Source organism: Tiliqua scincoides, chromosome 4 (genome assembly GCF_035046505.1).
Source record: "Tiliqua scincoides isolate rTilSci1 chromosome 4, rTilSci1.hap2, whole genome shotgun sequence".
NCBI classification, from domain to species: Eukaryota; Metazoa; Chordata; class Lepidosauria; order Squamata; family Scincidae; genus Tiliqua; species Tiliqua scincoides.
This window is the reverse complement of record NC_089824.1, coordinates 196,526,257-196,541,704: the sequence shown is the minus strand read 5'-3', so window position 1 is coordinate 196,541,704 and position 15,448 is coordinate 196,526,257. Positions and strand designations below refer to the sequence as shown.

General features: G+C 41.7%; 1 protein-coding gene across 1 annotated transcript in view; it reads left to right on the top strand.

Moving 5' to 3' along the window:
* The window catches only part of ARHGAP40 (Rho GTPase activating protein 40), a 48,044-nt gene that overhangs the window by 20,528 nt on the left and 12,068 nt on the right, over positions 1 to 15,448 (top strand). Inside the window, exons 2-9 of the mRNA XM_066624104.1 lie at positions 2,083 to 2,279; positions 4,912 to 5,132; positions 9,780 to 9,855; positions 10,992 to 11,149; positions 11,297 to 11,462; positions 12,518 to 12,609; positions 12,849 to 12,926; positions 13,446 to 13,605. Of these exons, the coding sequence (XP_066480201.1) occupies positions 2,083 to 2,279; positions 4,912 to 5,132; positions 9,780 to 9,855; positions 10,992 to 11,149; positions 11,297 to 11,462; positions 12,518 to 12,609; positions 12,849 to 12,926; positions 13,446 to 13,605 (1,148 nt within the window). The remainder of the gene's footprint in view (positions 1 to 2,082; positions 2,280 to 4,911; positions 5,133 to 9,779; positions 9,856 to 10,991; positions 11,150 to 11,296; positions 11,463 to 12,517; positions 12,610 to 12,848; positions 12,927 to 13,445; positions 13,606 to 15,448) is intronic.

The following is a 15,448-nucleotide window of genomic DNA, read 5'->3' as shown; positions in this document are numbered from 1 at the left end:
GGGGGGGCATGGTCAAATCTCCTTCTGGTTTCTGAGGGCCCACTGTACTTGAAGACATCTCCTATATCTCCCCTTAGTCTTCTCCAGGCCAAACATATCAAGCACTTTTAACCATTCCCCATAAGCCTTGGTTTTCGGTTTCTTGGTCTAAGTTGCTCTGAATCTGCTTCAGCTTATCAGTGTCATCTTTACAACATTAAATACTGCATGCAATCTTAGGCACCAGCTCAGGTCTGACCAGGGAAGTATAGAGTGGAATTATTACTTGCGATCTGGACTAAACAAGCACATCAGTGGTAACTGTGTAGTTTGACCCAGAGATAGGTGCTTTTATCACCTTGTAATAAACATTCATTAATAGCTTTTGATAGTACTGATTATACTATTCTCCAGGATTGCCTTTAGGGAACACTATATTCAGTTGGTTCCACTTCTACCTACTTGGGTCAATTCCAATGAGTAGTGCTGGTGCACTTGGTTTCAGCACCATGGCATCCATAATGGTTCATAAAGGGTTCTGATATGTCACATGCTAAAAATATCCCTAAATTTTGAGAAAATCTTGGTTGGGACAAATATAGCTTCATGTAGGCTGGTGCACCATTCACCCCCACCCTTGCTAAGCATTTGCATTACCGCTTACCTTGTGGAGATGGAATGGACACTAACTCATTCAGAGTCTCTGGTGTTCTTTGAAGATACAAGAAACATGCTTTGTTGAAAGTTTACAAAGATTCCCTTGGAAAGTTTGCAATGATTCATTTGTTAACTGGGTAAAGAGGTACCTTTTAAAGGGATGTCCTCTTATAGTTAGCAAGGGGAGAGCAACTGTCCTTTTTCAGTCCAGCACAGCATAATTTCCAGTGGTTGTTGCTGGTGTCTCTGGCATTTTTTAATATTGTGAGCTCTTCTGAGACAGAACACTTTATTTATTTTGCTATTTAAACCACTTTGAGCTATTTATTGTTGAAAGTGGTATACAGGCGTCCATCCGTCCATCCCCCCCCCCCGATATCCATGATCTGACTGTTATCCACCCATTAACATTGTTTAGATGCTTACTGTGGCAAAATGTTTCTTTCTTTTACAGGACACTATAAGCGTGCAAACTTACAGCGTGATGTTCAGGTAGCCTGAATGTTTGAAGAGACTAGACCAAAAATTAACCCATTTTTGCCCAGCCCACAGGTGTACACATTTGGTCCCTGTTGTGTATATGCAACGTTGGGTAGAAATTTAACAAGAAGCAGAACGTTAACTGTTTCCTGTTAACAATTGATCTAGTCTCTTCAAACATTCAGGCTGCCTTCATGTTGCACTATAAGCTTTCATGCTTATAGAGCCCTGTAAAAGAAAGAAACATTTCACCGTGGCAAGCATCTATACAACATTAATGGGTCCCTGGGACAGTTCCCCCATGGATATAAGAGGATGCCTGTATAAATAAACTTAATATCTACAAGACCATGAAGTGAGCTTTCTGTTCCTATCACTGTGAAAGTAAAGCTTATCCAGTGCCTGTTATTGTGCTTGGAAATGTCAGCATTGATTGTCTGCTCATCTGAACATGCAGGAGGGAAAGGAGATGTGTCCTTTCAGAAAGAACTCCCCCTTCTGCTTGACCAAGTGACACCTCCTTTTGCCTTTTTTTTGGTTTTAAAAAAAGGATTGAATTATTACTTTCATCATTGCAATCCTGAGAGAATGTGAAGGCAAAATGTGTCCTCTTTAAGTATGGGAATTCCTTGCTATACCAAAGTCCAGACAAACGCTGGCTCTTCAAGTGCTCCTTCTGAATGCTCTGAAGGGTGTTCCTTTCTAGGTCATAGAAAGGACAGTACGAGGAAGCTTGCATTGTTACTGGCTCCACTCACGTCAGATGCTGGGCTCATTTGCAGCTTTCAGCCCATATTATCACAAAACAAAAATAGAAAATAAGACACTCAGGATTGATCTCCCTTCTGGAAGTTGTCTCTGTTTAATTGGGTTTGGAAAATGTGGCCGTAGTCGCAGTCAGAGTGAACCTTGAGCTTGATACTGGAGCGTGTAACATTTTGTCTCTGCTTTCTCTTGCAGCATCAGAAACTGTCCTTGCAAAATGAACCATTTTAGTCAGAAGAGCTCCTTCGAGCCCCTGCAGTCTGAGTGCAGGCATTCTAGGACAGACTCCGCAAGCAACCTATCCATGGATACTTTTTGGCTAGAGGTGGAGAGCATCAAAGGAAGTGCTGAAGCTGAACCAGAAGAGTGCAACTTGGTGAATGCTACACCCCCAGAAGGTAATGATGTCTGTAGCTCACTGGGGTGTGGGAACTGAGAATACTTACGCTGTAAGACTTTACATTCTTTATACTGGCTGGACAACCAGGTTCACTGCTGAGTAGGTTCCCTTCAGAAAAATGGAGCATTCTCTGGACTAATTTTGACTGTGTGCTTAAAAGAGCTGTTGTAATATATTGTACAATTTATCAAAAAGTCCTGAATTTGAATGTCCTTTCTGGCAGAAACACGTTAGTTGGCTTTTGATAAGCCACAATCCCTCCACTTCCCCATCATCTGCTATAAAGGGATATTAATATTTACCTACCCTTACTAATTAAATGTATATCCCACCTTTTCTTTCACCATAGAGCTCAGCGTGACATCTATGGGGTTTTCCAGGCGGGCACCCATCCCAGCACTGACCAGACGTAGACCTGCCCAACTTCAGCAAGGTGGCCATGATATGTGCTCTCAGGTTATCCCCTGTGAGCTTAGGAGGTGGTTGTAAGGATTGTTGTAAAACGGAACACTCAAGTGCAAATGTTGAGACAGAAAACAGGAAGTTGTATTAGGGAGACCTACACTCAGTTTCTGACTCAGGTTCACTGGGTAGATCAGGTGTGGTTGCTTGGCATGAGCCAGAATGCCATAAGGTTTTGGTATGCACATGAATTTCCACAGGTTCTACCCCTTTTTCCTTTCAGGCAAGTGGAGAATGCTCTCTACATGCCACAACTTCCCTTTGCACACATGGACTATATTTCACAACCCTCTGAGAGATGCTCTGGGAGCATCTTGAAGCCACCATTATAGTCAATTCTCTCTTGGCCTCTCTGTACCTTTTGCAAAATGAGTATCATTACTGGTCTACTTCTTGGAGCTGATGTGAAGACTACAAAATAGCAAGGATACTTAATCTTCATTTCAACATGTAATAGATAAATGAGTTTATAATAGCCTCCCTTTCGTCAAGTGTGTGGGATTCAAAGGAACATGGTGGGGGTCTCTTTTGCCTCTCTTCCAGTGGCACCATCTCATATGTGCTGAAAGTGTCATGGAGATACTGCGAACTTTCCATGTTTTTGCTGAAGTGCTTTGCATGAACACACTACTCTTTCTGGATTCCAATTGTTAAACTGTACTACTACTATTTATATACCACTTTTCTACATCCTCCATTAACAATCAGTGTGGCATCATGATAGGTATGCAGATTGTGCTCAGCTACTGGGCACAATTTGTGCTTGTGAAATTCTGGCATGCAATTCAGTTAAGAGCCTATTGAAAGTTTTGGAGCAGCCAGTTTTGGAGCAGCCATATTAAATCACCATAGTTGCTCATTTAGAGACGGTGCAGTTGGATGCCAAGGGAGGCTGGAAATCCATGTCATGTTTTTCGACTTCATTCCCTAAAGTATGCTGTGTGTCCAGTTAGATGTAAGGGGAGAGGAAATGAAAATTTTGATGGGAGGAAATTACCCTTGACTTTTCTATGAGGAACTGAGAAATAAGTACTTGCTTGGAATTTCTTGGTCATTGCTTGTGGTCAGTGCATGTCGGAGAAACGGCATAGCAGATTACTGTATACAGTACACACTTTTTATAAATGTTAATGTGTTTGTGGCTGTTTAGTAAATGCAGTGTAAACAGCAAATGTGATATCAAATGGTTTTGGACCACTAGGTGGTGCTGCATAAAGCAAATACTGTAGGTGCTTTGGCATTTGTTTTAATGTGTCTTCTTTCAGTTATTACAGATCACCAAGTACAAATGCAAGGTTTACTGTACAAATCTTAAATTATGTGGATGTGTTGGGAAGTGGGGAGGGAGGAGGGCAGTGAAGGAAGGCAGGGGAGGAATAAACCCCCTTGTTTAGATAAACAGCTGAACTACATGCTTTGAAAAAAAAGGGAGGTGCAGTTCCTTGCATGACACAGATTAAAAGCAATGCCTTGTATGTTGTCTTCAGGTCAAGTTTAGCTAATGATTCTTAGCACTTTAGAGAAATCAAAGTACTTCAAACTGATGATTTTTGTATAATCCTTTCAACAGTCCTGTATAGTAGGTTAATATTATCCCAGAATTGCAGATGAGCAGCTGAGGGAATGGTGACTTGCCTAAAGCCATCAAATCTGATTATGGCAGAGACAGATTTCCAGCTGGTGACTTCCCAGGTCATCGCTCAGTCTTTGTTTCTTACAACACTTTGGTAAATTCTGTCCTTGCCTTCTTTGCTGAGAATGAATGTAGTGTTCTGCCCAGCACATATTCCATCCAGAACAGGACCTCTCAGCTTTTGTACCAAGTAGTAATTGGCAAATGTAGATTTCCCCCTCCTCTTAGTATTGCTTGTGTTGAAACTATGTCTGTTCCAGCGGAGTTGTGAAAAACCTCATGCAGTGGGGAGGGAGGAAAACTATAAAGAGCTCTGGTTAGTTGTAGTATCATCTTCCTTTGGGCTGGGAGTTGAACAGAATGGTCCCCAGGCCCTCCAACTGCCATGTTTCTTGGAGAATAAAGGAAGCCTCTTCTGTGTAATTTGTCAAAGTAACATGTGATTGATTTCTAGCTCTGTGTTTCTCTGGGGTCTGCACTGTGAGTTGCAGCTAGCATGCTGTTCCTTAACTTTGTTTTTCCCCTTTTCTGTCAGAAGGGGAAGCTGAAGCGGAATGGTTGCAAGATGCAGGCCTTTCGGACTTGATTGCAGACCACGGTGCTGAGAATGGCAATATTGTTCTGCTTTCCACGTTGACCAAGACCCAGGCTGCAGCGGTGCAGCGACGGCTGGACACTTACACCCGCTCCCGGCGGAAGAAGAACAAGCAGCCTGTCCGTGATGTCAGAGACATTTTTGGAGTGGTTAACTCTGGAGTATGTCACTTTGTCATCTTGCCTACAGTTAGCTTTTTGCCCTCCTGGTCTGATCAGGATTTGTACGTATAACGTGGTCCAGTGGATTTGTTTTTTAAGTGACGGGGGACCTTCAAAATGGAGTAGAACCATGACTTGGTATATTTATTGCGGGATGCGACTTTCAGGATTTTATCCTCACTGTGGATCTGCTACTGGTTTTTGCCCTATGCTATTTCAAATAGAGGAACAGCTTCCATTGAAAGTGAATGGAAGCTGTTTAAAATTCGCTGAAACGGGATGGACATATTAGGAATGAAACTGTGGTGGCACAAAGTTCTTAAGCCCACTAACTCTCTTCTGTGGTTTGTCTGTTTCACTACCATCTCAACCACTGTTTAAAAAGAAAAAACACTGGGCTATGTTGTGTATTTTGCGTAACATGCAATTTGACCTTTAGGCTTGTACTGTATTAGCAGGGACATGCAGTTATCTCCCTTTTCTATCCAATAGTGAACCTTCGTAACAGAGAGATAAAAATAACGGGCCTGATGATATATGGAAAACGTAACATTTAGTTAGTGACTGTACCCAGTTTTCAGATATTCTAATTAATGTCAGGGAGAAGTGAACTGTTTGAGAATCGATGGCTTTAGTGATTTTTTTCCCCTACAACTACTCTGTTCTCTCTGAAGTGTATATTGGGGTTAAATAATCTTCTGTGATTCCCTGTATGACACAATACCCAGGAGAACATGTACTTTTACATGTGCAGTTTGTGAGTGTTGACATTGGACTCCCTGAATCAAAGTAGACATTCACCTAATTGCATTGAGGTGTGCTTGCAGCCGTAGTCCTGATCAGGATCACAGTACACGGAATAGATTAATTCTGCCCCCTTGTGCACTTCTTCCCTAAAAAAAACTGGCTGTTTGCCCCTGAGATAGCTATTTTGCAGCAAACAGCAACAGAGGGAGCAATTTTCACCTTAGCTACTAGAAGAAATGAATATGGCACATGGAGAAAGAGTTTGCCACCCTCTTTCCATGGTCCTGACTCCTTATCAGAATCTTCCTCCTGCACGAGTTTGTGGTTAAAAAAAATTAAGTATGTCTGGTTGCACATGTTCCACTTAACATTGTGCTTTGATGAATGTCTGCTTCGACCTAGTATGGCTGCATTATCAAGGATTAGGAGGGCATGGGAAGGGCCAAAGCTCAGCAGCAGCAAAAAAAACCTTACTCACAAAATGGCCTAGTACAATCCCTGACATTTCCAGTTACAAGAATTTTGAGTAGAAATGTAGGGGGACACCCCTGTCTGCTTTTGAGGCTTACTCCAAAAGCAGGACTAAGTTAGATGGTCCTTTGGCCTGACTAGCTGTAAGTTGGCTTCATATGTCCATGTGAAGAATTCGGTTTCGCTAAAAGTTATGTCGGTGGGTATCTGTGAGTTTGAGGATTAGAGGGGATGCTAAGCATAGACACAAATTAATAATGTGCAGATATCAATATTGTTTAATTTCGTCTGTCAGCTGATTTTATTGGCTAAAAAGTTTATTTCACTGCCGTATAATTTGATAAATAACTTATTTGAAATATGATAGTGTTTAATACCACCGGTGGTGCCTTTTTGAGATAGTGCAGGAAGTGTAGGGGAGTTTACAACTTTATAAACAAAAGCTGCCACAACATTTAGTTACAAGGAAAGACCCAATTTAATATTTTTCTTTCACTTCCTGCCATGCTAACATACAAGAATCAAAATAAACGTCAAAATTATAAAGACACCTCATGCCTTGCGTTTGTCAGGCTTGACGATGTTAATATTAGTCGTCCCTGATCAAAATCCACCCAATAAATCAACAAAATTCTTGATTGATTTTTAAACCGGTTATTTTGCAACCCTAATTATAAATCAGATAAACATTCACTGTGGAACTTGGTGATTTGTTTTCACAGAAGCAAGTTCTTGATTTTTTACCTTCAGCTGTGGTCTGAAGGATTCAAACGAAGTGATATATCTATCATGTGACTGAGGTACAGGTCCAGCCTAATTGTACACAGATTTTTTATACATGGATTTGACTCAACACGAATGGCCACTGCAAATGAGAAGGAATGTGCTGATCCTTGGAGAAGGGGAAAAATGCACCCCTTTAAAATCAGTTAAAAAACTGAACAGTAACAATAGCCTCCTTAATGAGAGAGAGAGAGAGAGAGAGAGAGAGAGAGAGAGAGAGGGCAGCTGGCTGACAATCCATTAATCCTTCTCTCCCCAGCGGAAAGGTGATTCCTTTGCATTGGTGAAGGGAGGGGCTGAGTGAAGCACTTGGAGGACCACTGATTGATGGATTGTCAAGTTACTGAGTTACTGGGACATCCGCAGGTCTCGTTTGAGGAAAAGGAGAAATACAATCTGACTCAGATGGTTCCACTTCACTTGATTTGGCTGGCACCAATTGCTTTTCACCCTTTGATTTATGCTAGCCTGATGACAGGTTAGTTTATTTTTAATAGGGGCTTAGCCTAGAACCTGTTCTTATTCTCTAGTCAAGCCTGGAAACAGGCACAGTAGTAATCATGAGAACACCCAAGCATGTGTGGAGTGCCTTTCTCACTTAGCATTGAATAAGCAAAATTGAAATGGAAGGCCAGAGTTTTCTGGTGGAAAGGAAGGAGGGGCTTTCAGTCAGGCTTTGTTCCCAGCCCCTCCTTTTAATTTGACGTTTATGCTTAACTGCTACTATTCCATAAAATCTAGTCTGCCTTTTCTCCTGCCTTAGCAGGCCGATGTTAGTAGTTTCTTATTTGCTTCAAAATGGGACACAGTTTTGAGTGCAGGAAAAATTTCTCCCAAACAATGCAAATGTTGAACAGAAATAAAAATGAGTAGTTTTTTTTTCACTTTAGCCTATTGTCTTTGGGGTTCAGCATGCATGGAAAATGGAGGCCAGAATGTGATACCAGATCATAAAAGATCCATCTGAAATGTTGTGGTTCTTGAAAGACAGAACCTTCTTCAATTGTAAAGATCCCTATTGGGATTTAGTATAGCCTGCCTATGTAAACCACCTTGAATTAAAGTCTGAGGAGAAATGTGATGACCAAGGAAGGCGGTATATAAATACCTGTATTATTATTATTATTTATTTATGAGAAGTCAGCTTCTGGATTCACACTGAACAAGAAAGGAGAGGAGTGCCCTTGCTGTTCATGAGAATACTATATAGATTTTCCTCTTTGAGCTGGTTCACAGGTGCATGTTACATGGCTTGACTGACTTGAACATTGAATTTCAGTTTTTTATGTGGTGGGACTGTGGGTCGATGGTAGGGCACATGCTTTGCTTATGGAAAGTTCCAGGTTCAATTCTTGACACCTCTGGGTAGGCTGGTAAAGATCCCATCTGAAACCTTGGAAGAAAGCCACTGCCTGTCAGTATAGACCAATGGTTCTCTAAGTGGTGGGTTGTGACCCGCCATTGGTCACTTTCCCCTTGGCAGCACTGCAGGCACCCAGCAGCATTTAAACATACCTGGAGGGATTGTGCAGCCTCCAGGGAGGTCCTCAGGCACAGCCTCCTCCATGACCCTCCCCTCTGCTGCAGTTTTGGTTTCGGAAACTCTATACTCCGGCGCTCTGACCGCAAAAACAGAAGTTGGCTCAGACTGCAGATCGGAGCCCACTGCAGCGGAGGGAGGCTTGCAGAGGGGACTGCAAGCCTCCAGGACCCTCCAGGAAATTGCACAGTCCACCCCCCAGGTATGTTTAAATGGTGCTGGGTGCTGGTGGCACTGCAAATGCTGCAGTGCCATGGGGACATTTCCCCCCCCCACACACACATCTCAGTCCCCGCCCCTGCAAGCACTTACCCCCGGTTCTGACTTCTGGAGTGTGAGAATCACTGATATAGATAATACTAAGCTAGATGGACAAATGGTCTGACTCTTTGTAAAAGGCAGCTTTGTATGTTCATAAGTTTGAATGAATTATAATAGACCTTGAAGATGGTTCATATGAAAGCTCAAATGTAATGCTGTTCAGCAGAGTTGATTTACATATTCAATTGCCTGGTATTAGGGTGCACATGCAGGAGGTCATTAGGACAAAGCTTGAGAACTTGTGCCTTTATTAAAATGGAGATATATTACCTGCATCCTAAAGACAGGGGAAAAAAGTAGTGATTGCACAATGGTGGCAACTTTGATGCACCACAGAAATGCTCAGTGATTGATCAAGAAGATCCTACAAAAGTCTGTCCCATTATGGTACATTTTCTACTCTGTCCCATTATGGTGTCTTTTCTACTTGTGGGAGAAGTCCTCTGCATGTGAGCTGACAGTTCACAGACCACATAAACTGGGTGGAAATTCATTCCATGCAGAACAAGGTAGTGATTGGACAGTGTACAGAACGTAGAACACAGGTGGTTAAGATTGGTCTTGGGTTGTTTACCACACCGACCATGGCAAACTACATTGAGCCAATTTTGTGATGTGAGAAAATTGATGGCTCTTAAAAATGAGTGAAGAAGGAAGCAGAACAAAAACAGGCCTTTTCTGAAGGAATAGTGAATTATTTTTGTTTTCTTTTGTCTGGCCTCCTATATGTATTTTATACACTTCTTAGTGTGTTGCTTCACTGGTGTTCTATTTCATTTATCTAGGAGACTGAACCAGAGATGGAGTTAAAAATGGATCGACTGCACCCCAGGTCTGCAGCATCAAACACCATCCAGAAATGTAAGAAGGAAGAAGTATTGTTATGGGTTGAGAAAGGGAATATGCCACTTAGAAACAGGGTGTCTTAAGATTTTCCATGTAATGTTATAAAATCTAAGTAGCAGTTCATTCTGAAACATTCTATGAGTATATTAAATCATTAATTTTAATAGCAGTAATTTTTGTAAATATTCACTTTCCTGCATGGATCTTATATCCACCTGATGGAAATGAGTGTTTAACACATTTTGGTTGGATGCCAATTTCTTTTCAGTAAAGAAAAGTCAGGAATTGTTATGCACCTTGAGTAAGTTGCGATGACTGTTTGTAGGTGAAAGTGAACAAAAACAGATAGAAAATTAACAAGCAGTCTTGATTAGCCAAACAAAATTATTTCTCTGGATACTGCCATTATGTGATGAGTACGTATTGTAAGAGTCTTGGATTTACAAATCTAAAGAGGTGGGGCTATAGTTATCAGTTACAGAAAATTGCCATTAAAGTAGCAGCAGATTGTGTGCTTATTCAGAATTGAAAACCCAAGATGCTTAAATTAACCCTTTTGTCTCCCAATGTGCTTTCTGCGCCTAGGAAAAGACTTATAAAATGTGAAAGTTAGATCTGCATCACCAGAGGCTTTTGAAATGGAATAGAAAGGCTGTGCAGTTGAATGAAATGGTATATTTTAGTTGTATATGATGACAATATGACTGTGTGTGTGTATCAGCTTCCAGCCCTCAATGCACTAGAGAACGTGTTTTTTTCCTCCTTCTATCACACTAAGGTTGTGTTTGTTTTTCGCCTTCTAGCATGCTTGCCATGCTAGCACTTTTTCCGCAAGCTCAGTGCTAGAAAACATGGTCCTGACCATTGTAATTATTCTGTATGGGGGACAGAATGGTGCTGCTCTAGCCCCTGCATCTTAATGGTGAAGACCCCATATACTTTTGAATTGGATACCATTTTCTGTGTAGTTTCTGTCTAGTTTGCTGTTTGTTTTTGAATCGTGCTTCTAACATGCTAGAGGCATGCTAGCGACTTCACTTCAGGCTATTTCCAAGTCAAAAAATGAGCATAGCATACGGTTAGGGTTCACCTTGTTTTATAAGCCTTGTAAGCTAATTTACCGAATGGTATTTGCATATCCCCTTCCTTAGCAGATACAACTGGGATCCAAAACTTCCCTTCGCCACTGAGAGGCTCTGTAAAAGAGGAGATATTCAGCACTGAAACTGCTTATTCAGAGCAGGCAGCCATTCTGCTCAAAGGATCATTTCCAAGGGAATTCAGGATAAAGGAGGAGAGCTTTTTGCCTGTAAGATTTGACTGTGTTTTCAAAGTCATTGTGTATGTGTGTTTTGAATATCTACCTGGTAATTTAAGAAAAAATCCACGTTGGCAGAGTTTATTTGCATCCCCCCCATCTCCACCTACTGAACTCCTTTCTTCCTATTTGGTCTAGAAATTTAGGATTCCTAAGGGAAGGCTGGGAGTGACCAGGATAGGAGATTTATCTGCACAGGATATGAAGAAGATTCCCACACTGGCACTTATCGAGCTCACTGCTCTCTGTGACGTCCTAGGAGTAGAGCTGAAGAGAAACAAGGCAGTTAAATGGAAGGCGACAGGTATTCACTCTGCTTCTTCCTTTGTCGTTTCAAGTGGTGATGTATTGCCTGCTTTTTGAACTTCTGAGAGAAATATTATAGTCTACAGCAGGGGTGCCCAAACCCCGGCCCTGGGGCCACTTGCAGCCCTCGAGGCCTCTCAATGCGGCCCTCAGGGAGCCCCCAGTCTCTAGTGAGCCTCTGGCCCTCCACAGATTTGTTGGCGCCTGCACTGGCCCAATGCAACTGCTCTCAGCGTGAGGGCGACTGTTTGACCTCTCGCATGAGCTGTGGGGCGAAGGCTCCCTTCACTGCTTACTGTTTCACATCTGTGATGCAGCGGCAGCAAAGGCCAGCCTTGCTTTATGCAAGGCCTTTTATAGGCCTTGAGCTATTGCAAGACCTTCATTTATTCATATAAGTTCATCTTTAATATATTCATTTATGTAAACTTATGTAAATTTATTCAAATTGTAAATGTAAATTAACTCTTTTCTTTCCCGGCCCCCGACACAGTGTCAGAGAGATGATGTGGCCCTCCTTCTGAAAACTTTGGACACCCCTGGTCTACAGTCATGCTATCATGTGTGCCTGCAGAACCAAATGGATAGTCCAGGGATTTTTTTAGCTTTGTGATAAATTTTCATTGTAAAATAATCTTACCAGCTCATTCTGAGGACCATTATTGCAGTGTTATTTGCCATATCTCCTGGCAAAACATTTTGCTTCTGTTGACTGCTGTAAGTGCTGTTTCTCTCCGTGTTGCTAATTTGCCCTGTTGTCCCTTTTGAATGAATGACTTTATGCTGTCCCTTTTTGATCACTGCGTAGAATTGTTCTTGATAGATTAAGGCCCAAATCCTAACCAACTTTCCTGCATTGGCATAGCTGCGTCAATGGGATGTGTGCTGCATCCTGCAGTTGAGTGACAGTCTCAGAGGCTTCCCCAAGGTAAGGGGGTGTTCGTTCCCTTACCTCAGAGCTGCATTGCCCTTACGTCGGTGCAGGAAAGTGGGTTAGGATTGCCCCATAAAACACTTTTAGATACTGATACAAAATTGTCTCCTCTGTTTCAGAACATAAGCTGTTTGGCGTTCCACTTGGCACTCTGCTGGAAAATGATCAGAAACTCCTCCCAAACACGAGAGTTCCACTGATTCTACAAGCAGTGAGTTATTTTCCCATCTCCTTTTTTGTTGGTTTTATCAGTGCTTGTGAGGAGGAGTAAGGATATTTATGTATCAGTTTTCAATCAAAAAGTTCACTAAACGGTTTATAGTGACTATAAACTTTTTTAAAGTTTTAGTCTTTAACACTAACTTTTTAAAAATTAAAATGAATGTTAATGTACACATTTTATGTCGAGAGTAGATGCATATGATAGCGTTCTTATATTTTGCCTCATAGTTGCTGTCATGCTTGGAAAAGAAAGGGCTGGACACTGAAGGAATCCTGAGAGTTTCAGGATCACAGGCCCGCATCAAGGTATAGTTTTCGTTTTGATGAAAATGCAAGGCTCGCGGCCTCAATAGGTCTGCTTCTGCCAAACTAACTATTGCTTGAGAGGGATATTGCTTTGCTATAGGGAGCTGCTTTAAAAATGTAAACTATTACCCCTGGACAAACCACAAGGGGGCAGCTTTAAACAGCAGTGACTCCTTTTTGCTGAGGTGAAGGACATGAAAGATATTAAGGTCCTTTCCAAATGATTGTGTTTTGTTTCCCCAAGCAATAAATGCACAATTGCTACTCATTTATTCCAGATTACTTGTCCTACACGTAGATCTTCTGTTGCTGGCACACCTGATTTTAATTGATTCTTAAAGTAACTTGGGAGAATACCATTGTTTCCCCAAAGCCATTTATAGTTGATTTTGCAAGGTTCCTATTTTTTGAGAACTGCAGCAGCAGAATTGTCTAGAAACATGGCTGCCTTTCTCCCCATCTCTTGCTGTTTTAATTCTTGGAAATGCTTTAGTGTCTTTCTCCCGCTGTCCCCTACAGAGTCTGGAACAGAAGCTAGAAAGTGAATTCTACTCTGGCTATTTCCAGTGGGATGAGGTGCATCAGAATGATGTCTCTGGCTTGCTGAAGAGGTTCATCCGGGAACTCCCCACTCCTCTGTTGACAGCAGAATACTTGCCTGCCTTTGCAGCTGTGCAGAGTGAGTCCTCAGCCAAAGAGTCTGGTCTTTGCAGCCTTCAGCATTCATATTTATATTCTCGCTTGTTAGGGTCATCATCAGAGAGTCAGTGTGTTGTCATGGACAGAGTGTTGGAAGTGGGCAAGGGTCAATTCCTTGTTCACCCACGGAACTCACTTATGTGGCCTTGGTTAAGTGCTTTTTTAAAATGCGAAGCCTAACTGTGTTAGGTTTATGCATTGGATGGGTCAAGCATTTTTCAAGCATTAACCCTATTAGAACAACAGAGAAGATACTCAGCTCATCACAGAATGAATACTTATGCTAATTACAAAACAGTTTAGCTGTAAATTTCATTGTGACACCATTTTAAAAGGAAAAAAGCACAATTTTAATTTCTAACGATGTTGAGTAAATTTCTTCAAATTTGAATGTCTACTCCCTGAATAGTTCTTCTTTGTAGAGTTTTTAACCTGGAAAGCTAGGTTTAGCCTTCAGTTTCACTTTTTAAAATAAATAAAAACAGAAACAAAGCTACTTAACAGGTAATGTTAAGTCAGATTTTAAGGCAGTTGGGCTACATAAACAAATTCTTTAGGCAGTCTCAGTATCGTGGATTGATGGAATATTTGGCAATATCTGACTGTGTTCAAATAGGCAGTCAGCTGATAATATTTGACCCATCAAATGATAAGTATGCCAGGCCTAAAAATCCCTGAATGCATTTACAGTTATCTCATTAGAGGAAGAAGGAAATACAGATATGATTGATAAATGTTTTGTATTCTTTTTAAACCATTTCTGCCCAACATTGCATATCTGCAGCAGGGACCAAATGTGTACACCTGTGGGCCGGGCAGAAATGGGTTAAGATATAAACCTGAACCAGGCCTTTTCAAGTTGTTGAATAGGAATGATGTTTTATTTATGGTTCTGTTCATGTGCATTTATGGTGCTGTTCACGTGTTGAATAATCCTGATCATTCCTAAAACCACAAAAAAGTGCTTTCCGTAATGCTAACCAAAGTGTAATACCCTATGCTTTTGGAAGATTCCTGTGTCTGCAGTCTCTGCCACTTTTTGGGTGTCCATATTGGCTCCTCCCTGCAAAGCAGATTCTTGATTCCCTTGAATGCAGCATGCAAGACATGAAGACTTGAATTGAAACCTTTGCGCACCCTGCGGTTTTGTGTCATTCAGATACAATCTGAACACTGAATGAATGCCTTCCTAGGCATCAAGAAAGAACCAAATATAAAATGACAGTTGAAAGTAGTTAACTTTCTGTGTAAACCACTGAACAGTCTAATGGAAAGTGAATGCAGGGTGCAGCACGAATGTTTGCTGGCACCAGAGGATAACAGGCCAGGTATTTGCTGGGGTCCCAAGGCAGGCAAAGACTCTACTGCCTCTAGCATTGAAGGCCATCTCACTACATAGAGCACCTGAGAACTTCAGAGGCAGTGTGAGAGAGTGAATGATCTGTTTCCATGCCCTTCCTTATTTAGTGGGATTTAATGGGATTCACTGAAGGAACTATAACCAAGAGACCCCAGAAACCTGGATCTGTCACTTTAGCTGAGATATTGCAATGTGATTTGTGTAGCTCTGGATCTGTGTAGGGGGGTTTGGATGTGCAACAGTTTTTGCCAGCATAACATTAACTCATTTGCGTATGGGGAGGGGATGTAGCACAGGGGTAGGGCAACTGATTTGAATATAGAAAGTCCCCCATTTGGTTCCTGGCATCCCTAGGTAAGGCTAGCAAGGCCCCTGCCTTAAACCCTGGAAACTGGGGCCAGTTGGTGTTGACAAAATGGATCTAGGTAGACCAGAGCTCTGATTTAGTAGAAGGCAGCTTCAT